The sequence below is a fragment of the Athene cunicularia genome, assembly GCF_003259725.1.
Source record: "Athene cunicularia isolate RWA chromosome 2 unlocalized genomic scaffold, athCun1 chr2_part1, whole genome shotgun sequence".
NCBI lineage: Eukaryota > Metazoa > Chordata > Aves > Strigiformes > Strigidae > Athene > Athene cunicularia.
In genome coordinates, this window is record NW_020799095.1 from 14,841,776 (window position 1) to 14,849,641 (window position 7,866).

General features: G+C 40.2%; 1 protein-coding gene across 1 annotated transcript in view; it reads left to right on the plus strand.

The window, feature by feature from the left end:
• Window positions 1–6,073, plus strand: part of RFTN1 (raftlin, lipid raft linker 1) — a 101,827-nt gene extending 95,754 nt beyond the window's left edge. The window contains exon 10 of the mRNA XM_026841740.1: window positions 1,682–6,073. Within this exon, the coding sequence (XP_026697541.1) occupies window positions 1,682–2,119 (438 nt within the window). The 3' untranslated portion in view covers window positions 2,120–6,073. The remainder of the gene's footprint in view (window positions 1–1,681) is intronic.
• Window positions 6,074–7,866: the final 1,793 nt, after the last annotated feature.

A 7,866-nucleotide genomic window follows, 5' to 3' on the forward strand; every position in this document is an offset into this window, starting at 1 on the left:
GCAAAAATCACTACAGCACATTTTCATATCAGAGGTCAAGGAGAAATGGGGTACATTGATTGTAGTTATATAAAGAATATAAGACTGGTTCAACATCTGTAAGTAGTTGTTGTAAATCACATCAGAGATGCCAAACCCAGCATTTGCTTCAGTTGCTGAATATTCTGCAGGTATAATGTCATAGGTTCTCAGGGTTTTTTTAACTTGTGATACAGTATGTCTAAAATCTTTATAGATAACCCCTCAAGAGAAGTGAAATAGGCTGATAAGATTAAAAGGACATTGCAGTGTTGGAAACTGATTCATCCTATCTATGCACACCAACCAAAGGCTGTTTAGTTTAGCCAGAGGAGCAGAAAAGGAAACATGTAAGCAGTGGTACAATTTACTTTTCAGTAAGACAGAAGTACTCTTATTAGTGCAATATTCAGTCAGTGATAAGGTAATCGTGTTCATTCACTTCATACAAAAGTGATGCTTATTTCACAGAAACTGGCTGTATGTATTTCTGTGAAATACAGTATAAATACCTGACTTGGTATACATACATTTGCACGTACACCTAGAGTCTCCTACAGTTTGATCTTTAACACATTTAGGGCCCTGATCTTACCTTCTGTCAAAGCTTTGTGTTAAAGGGGAGCTTTGAGTGCCCAGTGCTTCTGCAAATTAAAGAGGAAAATATTCAAGTGTCTCTGAATTTTAAACAGTTGAGCTCTAGAACAGAGATGTTATCTTTCCTCTTTCTCTAAACTGTAGTGATATTTAAGTGAAAGATAGCTTCCTCTAAGTAAGACCAAGAAGAATCTAAGAATCTTGTGAAAGCAAGTTTCTTTTTTTTTTCCCCCTTTTCGTTTTACTTTAAGTTCTGTCTAGAAGAAGGAAAGAACACTGCTCCATCTTTGAAATCTAATAAACTTAATGGGTTTTGAATGACCTTTTGTTTAAGGAATAAATAGCTGGATCAAAAATTTATGAACACAAGTCTTTCTTTTGACCAACTTTGGCACAGACCTGGTTGCTCTGGCAAAATGGCTTTTGGACCACGGTTGAATTTCCTCAGTGTCCTGATGAGATTATTTACACAATCCAAACATCAGCCCCTAACCCATCCCTGAGTTCCCATCAGCATGAACACTGCTGACAAAATGGTTGTGCACATTCACATGGACTTAGCAAATGTGTAGGGTGGCTCAGCAGTGGCATGGAACATGGCCTGGCTTTCCTTGGAAAGTCCAATTATTTCAGAGTATTTTACTGTTTGGGTATAGTCTTAGGTATGATGTTAGTTCTGCTGTTAACCTGGTGAAAAACATTGGAATAACGGCATAGGATTCCTTCCTCTGTCTGCACTCGTGCAGCTTTGCATAGTCTTGCTTTGCACAGAGTGCAGGTTGGGTGCCAGGGTGCTGTAGGCCTCAACAGTGACACAGCGTGTGGAGAGGAACCCACTAGGCATTTGAAACAGCAGAAGCAGAATGCATCAGTCTCTTTTCTCCGGGTAAATACATGTTGGCACAAATGATCTTAAGCCGTCTGTTTTAGTCATGCAGGTTTCTTTCATCTTAGGTTGTTTTGGTTAAACTAGTCTTTGAATTAAATAAAAAATAAAAACATTTCTACTCAGGATAGTAAATGTCCATGTGAGATTCTCTTTAACATTTGGATCTTTTAATTGCAGTTTCACTGGAGGTTCTCCAAAGAAGACATGCACAATAAACAAATGAAGAAATCCACAAAAGCTAAATTAAGTACTAGAGAAAAGCAAATGGCAGAGGAGAAGCAGGAGTTTGAGGTCACAGAGAACACAAGAAACTTAGAAGCACAAATCTCAACATCAGCCAAGCCTGATCCAGAACAGCAGCTGGATGATGTCATAGACTTGGGAGATGAGGTAGCTGGGACCAACGACAGAGGTACCTATCATGACGGGGCGTCAGAAGACACATGTCCTGCCAGTTACGATACTGATGACAATGACGCGCAGGTTTGCCTCAGCCAGAGTACATCTGGCTGCTGTGCGGATCAGGTAACAGAGGGGGGAGACTGTGCTCCAGTATCGGACGGCTGCAACGGCAGCGATGGGGCAGGGCTGGACGCGGACTGCTCCTGTGAGTAAGACCTACATTTGAAGAATCCTGTGAGTTGCTGATAGTTTGCCAAGACAAAAGAACAGATTCTGCTAATCACCATTGCTAACTCCATTGCTCAATTCAGTATTTCTTTGGCATTGCACTTACTTTGCTCCTTAGCACACTGATATCTTGATGTTTTAAGTAACTGCAGAGCCTGGGCTTTTTAACCTACAGAAACCTTAGTTTACAGAGTGGGAAATGCCCTACACTATCTCCTAGAGCTAAGTTTTAAAAAGTAGGAACAGAAAACACACTCGGGTTTTTCTAGGTTTGTATCTAGGTCAGGGCAAACATTCCACTTGGTCAGATTTTATTCTATAATACTTTCTCGTTCACGTATCTTTGCTGGAGAAGTTATTGTGCCATATGTTACTTTGTCATTAAGCTTGTAGTGTCATGAAAATGGTATTTGGGCTTAAACAGGCTGAAATTGGAAAGCTTAGGTAAGATGTCTGATATCTGTATTTATCTCGAATAGCATACTTATTGATGATTCTCTCTTCTGGATTTTATTAACTCTTGCAGATTTAAGCAATAAGCAAATCACATACCTATTTTAGGCACACTGGGTAAAAAAAACCCTGGTAAATTTGTGTGAGGCAGATGATTCCGATCTAAAATGCAGTTTCCTATTTGCTCATCTTTAGTGTTCTCTTTGCCAGTCAACAGTTCATCAATAGTTGTGGGGGCTTCAGAAGATAGAAAACCAGGAAACAAAAAAAGCAGGTAAAACATACTTCTTTCAGTGGCTATCATCATAAAAATTGGAATTAGATGTTACCTCCTGACCCTTCCAGGTTATTTTGCATCACTTACAAACTGTTAGGTGTTGTGAGAAAGAACTGAAATTATAGACAAATGGCATGGGTCAGTGGCCAACAAATGTCACTAAATAACCTTACAAAATGCAAATACTTCAATAGAGGGGCTTTTTTCTACACATAACCATATTTTGGGACTGATACTTAATGGGATTCTGTAAAATTGCCAACACTTTAATGTTTGGAGTTACTTTTAAAATATTTACAAGTGAATGTACATGTGTAATATAGTTTCTGTGCCAATGTTCTCCAAGTACTTCAGTATCCTTAAAAATGTAGGAAGTAGTTGTTTCCCTCTTCTTAACCACCTTCATCCCTGTTTAGAAGTGGTCAAATAATCTGTTAAGAGGTGGGAAATACATTCTAAATTCCCCTGCTTTTAGTTTTTTAAAGCAAGATCTCTGTAAGTGATTTGCTGGTTTTTTTCCCTTGACTGATTTGTGCCCGATAGTTTTCCTTAGTCTTCAAATCAAAATGCTGTACAAAGAACTATGTTCTGTATCAAATGTACACCTAGAGTGGGTCAAAAGCATTTTCCACACCTAAAAATCTCACAGTTGGCAGAACATTTCAGAGAAGGGAAAAATCATACCACTGTGAATATTCATCTAATTGGGACAGCAGCACTCAAGTTTAAACCATTTGATTTCACACACACAAAGCACGGTGATAGTTTTTTCAGTGATTAAAGATTTTTTTATTTTGAATTCAGTGGTTTAAGTGGAGGACGATAAGTAACTTCAATTTCTGGTGGTATTTTTCAATTATTTCATTCTGTTTCTTGAGATTAGACTGGAGTTTCAATAGCCTCAAAAATAGGTTGTTTCAGTTGTTCTACTTAAATACAAGGTCTCTGTTCTGTACAGTTATAAGTACCTGTTTGCATATTTTATTAGCATAAGATCTTTCTACTGATGGTTTCTATTTCAAGGACTAGCTTTGTATTAATCTTGTTTAAAAAGTCACTATATTTAATGAACATTAAAAAGTGTTGCAGTAGAAAGAACTCTCCAAATATTTCTGAACAGAAAGCATTTATTGGATTGCAATTTGACCTTGTTTAACTGAATCTCAGCTTCTTACAAAACTAAGGAGAAATAAAGGTCGTGTGGAGATTTCTCATTTGTGGTACTTGCACAACTGCCGATAATTTGTCCCCAAAAGGAGACTTGGTGTCTCTAAGTGGTGACGAGGGGAAGCTCCTTACTACTGAATTAGCAGTAACCAGTGCTAGAGAACTGCCTACTTGGTTTTTCGTGTGACAGAGCATGTAAAGGTCTGTGAGGAAATAGCACTGCTTTAAGTGAAAGCTTGATTTAAAACTTTGTTCCTGTAATGCCAACTTGTTCCTGCATTACAGTTCCTGTAATGCAGCTTAGGGTTGGGAAGATTCTAAGAGAACTTAAATGTTTTTTCAGTTTAAAAAGGGGAAACGGGTTTGGTTTTGTACCCACTTAATTCCAACTTGTGACTTTGAATTACTTTGAGTTAGTTCAGCTGTTTGGAGTTGTGCATGTGCTTTCACTGTGCCCCATCTCAAGTAAGCTGAGAGAGAGCTTAAATCTCCTTGTAGACAGATGATACAGATGTGCTGAGGGCTGGGGAGGGCGGACATGGGGTACAGCAGCTGTTACATGCATTTTATCACAGCTGCCTTTGCCGTTTGGGGCTTGAAAAAGCAAGACCACTAGAGCAGTCAAGGAAGTGAAAGCAAGCGGTCATCACCTTAGTTGAAGCCTGAATGGAGAAGAGAAAGGGCTAGGCCAGAGTTTAATTCCTGTATCTGAAAACCTGACCAATGTGGAGAAATACGCCAGCAGTGGAGACACCGTATGTGGGAGAGGCTGAAATAGGAGTTTGGCTGCAGAGGTACAGTCTCAATCTTCCACTCGAGGGGGGAGGGCAGGCTCCATACCAACTTCTCACCTGGAGAAGCCACAGATACTCTGCTGCTCTGAGCTGCTGCCTCATCCCCAGCAGAAGGTGGAGAGGGAGGCCAGGCCCTTTCCTTTCCCACAAAAAGCCACCATTTTAAGCCCAACCTATTCTTTTCCCCAAACTAGGCAGAACCTCTCAGTAAGGATGCAAACTAATCTTACCATTTCTCTCTTGTAAGGGAAGGACACACCAGTGAGTATTGCCGGCATAGCTGGGGAAGCAGCTGATGGGTTGTTGCTACCACGTGTCACTGATGCTGGCTGGTGACAGTGAAGCACAACAGCACGCACAAGTGGCACTTTGGTGTATTTTAACATAAATTTATTAGAGCAGCAAAACTCACGTGTGTAGACCAGTCTCAAAGAGTTACCTGTCTTTGAGGGAGGAGCACGCGGGATGCTCTGTGGGGAGAAGGTACACATGCTGGTGTTGAGTGCAAGTGGTCATCTGAGCAAGACAGCAATTGTTAAATGGGATGAGTTGGAAAGAGAAAATCCATTTTAGACAAGTGAAGAAATGTCAAAGGCTGAATGAAGATGGCAAAGAAGAGCAGCTGAATTAAATGAAGGATGGAAAAGGGAGTTTATATTGAAACAACAGTGAGGGGCTGGGGTAGAGGGGTAGAACTAACATAGGTAGGAAGTCCAAAATGTTGAAGCATCATAATGGAAATAGTTTACATGTAGAGTTTAGAGGGGGTTAAATGAACAAATGATTTGACTGACACTTCATCTTGTGTAATTTCTTTGATTATTGGATTAGCGCACTTGAAAACAGTATGATTGAAATAGCTCAAAGTAGCTTTAACATAGGCATGGAAATGAAGCTAAGTACAAAATAATATACTCTTTTTTCCCTAATTTGGCCCCTCTATCAGCCTCAGTTTCTGAGGTGAGCAGGGGAAGGGTTCTGCATTTGAATACTCTGCTTTTCCTTTGTAGTTGCCATCACTCTGTACATGTGCATCAGGGAGCCAATTATAGGGCAGAAATAAAGCGTGATCAGCTTTTAACCCAGGAATTTCATCCTCCCAAAACCAAAGACCATAAGAAGAGCAGATACTAATTTCTTGCTGATAAATGCTTCTCAAAAGTATGAGGAATGCTGGCTAACAATATCAACAGACCTACGAATTAAGAGTTGTGGACGCAATTCATGTGTCTGCAAGGGTGTTAGTGGAGATGTGCTTCTGGCTTTAAAAGGCAATCCTTGCCAAAGCCTCCACCAGCAGAAAGGTGCCTGTGGTGCTGAATGTGGCAGGTGACTTACAGTACCTTACCTATATGCTGAAGGGGGAAAAAGGCTTTCAATTCAAGTGCTTTGTTATTCACTTTAAAAGCGCCCTACAAACTCTAATGATCTAATGGTTACTGAATAGCCACTTTTTTTTCCAGTTAATTAATACAAATCCTATCGGAATACTTCATATTCATTGTACCAGATGAGCACACAGCAAACGGGTAAAATAAATGTCACAGGAAGAAGAAAAAGATTCGAAAATGACTGTAACACCAGGTAACTCACAAACCATCTCACTAAGTTCAAATATAAATGTATAGATAGACACATATCTATCTCACTCCTTGTGTTTTGTAACAAAAAAGTATCAGTCTGCTTTTCCTCCTTAAGTTGCTCCTTAGGTGATGACACAAATCTAAGAGGAATAAACATTTTCTAAGATTACATGTTATGATTCAGTAGTGTGATTGAGAATATTTCTCCAACTCAATAGCTGCTGAACAGCAGCGGTTGCTCTCTGTTCCTACCGGTGTAGGCTAATATCCCATTTATTTAATTATTTGTAGAGCATATGTTTATATAGGTTAATTTTCCTGGGTGGTTTGTTGTTTGGTTTTTTTTTCCCTCTTCAATTATGGTGGAGTCTTTAAGGTGAAACTGATCTTTCACAACAAGAACACTAAATTCTAGAAAGAAGAGATTTCCAAAGATTCTTAAGTGTCAAGAGGAAAAGGCTCTGGAGCAAGGGGATGTTAACAACTTTCCCAGCTTCTTTGCTCAGAAATGGCATTTATCACTACGACTCGCATTACAGAATGAAGGTGTTCTGTGCCCTTTGGTCTTTAGGGGTGGGGAGGTATGAAATCTGTCTTCTCCTCTATCTTTGGGGGGGTGTGTGTGGGGGATGTGTGTGTGTGTGTGTTTTTAATACGCCTCCTCAAGCGGGTAGCTCGTACAATTAGAGAGATGTGCCCTTACCCCATGGCGCTCAATCTGAGTATAACAGGGGATGACAGAAAGAGGTTAGAGGGAAAAGAGGATGATTACAGAAGCAAAGAGTTTTGTTAAATGGACGTTTTGGTGCAAATCTGAGGAGTGGCTTGTGAGGAAAGCCTGTGCATTGAAGGAAGAAAAGAGTAAACCAGTTTATAATCCACTTAATGATTTATAAGTCTCAAACCCCCCCCCAACATTTACAGTCTTCTCAGAATCTTTTTATCATTACAATGGTAAAATGTGCAGGAGCCTAGCACATGTTTTTTATTTCAGGGCACCAGTACTTCCCAATAGCAATGTATTGCACATTTCACAGAAAAAAAAGGTCCAGCTTCCTTCAAGCATCAAGCTCCAACCTGTCAGTTCTGATCTTTGTGAACACAAAACCCCCTTGGTTTTATTTTTTGTGACAACCATGCTGTCCTATTTACATTCCAGAGTGAACAAACAAGGACCCATTCCTTAGAACAGGGGTACTCAGAAAGAATCTTCCTCTCATTTGAGTAGGAGGGAATTTGGCAAGACATCCCCCCTGGCTCTGCAGTGACTGCTGTGGAGGCAAGTCAGCTCAGCTTGCATGTAGAGTGCATGGTGTAGAACCACAGACCTCAGTGGATGAGGCTGCAGGCACCAAAGATGAAAACGTACAGGCAAACCCTCCTTGTGGCACTGTCCCCAGAAAGCAACTCTGTAAGGTCCAGCACTCAGTCACCTCCTCCTGACTGAAAGTAGAGCCT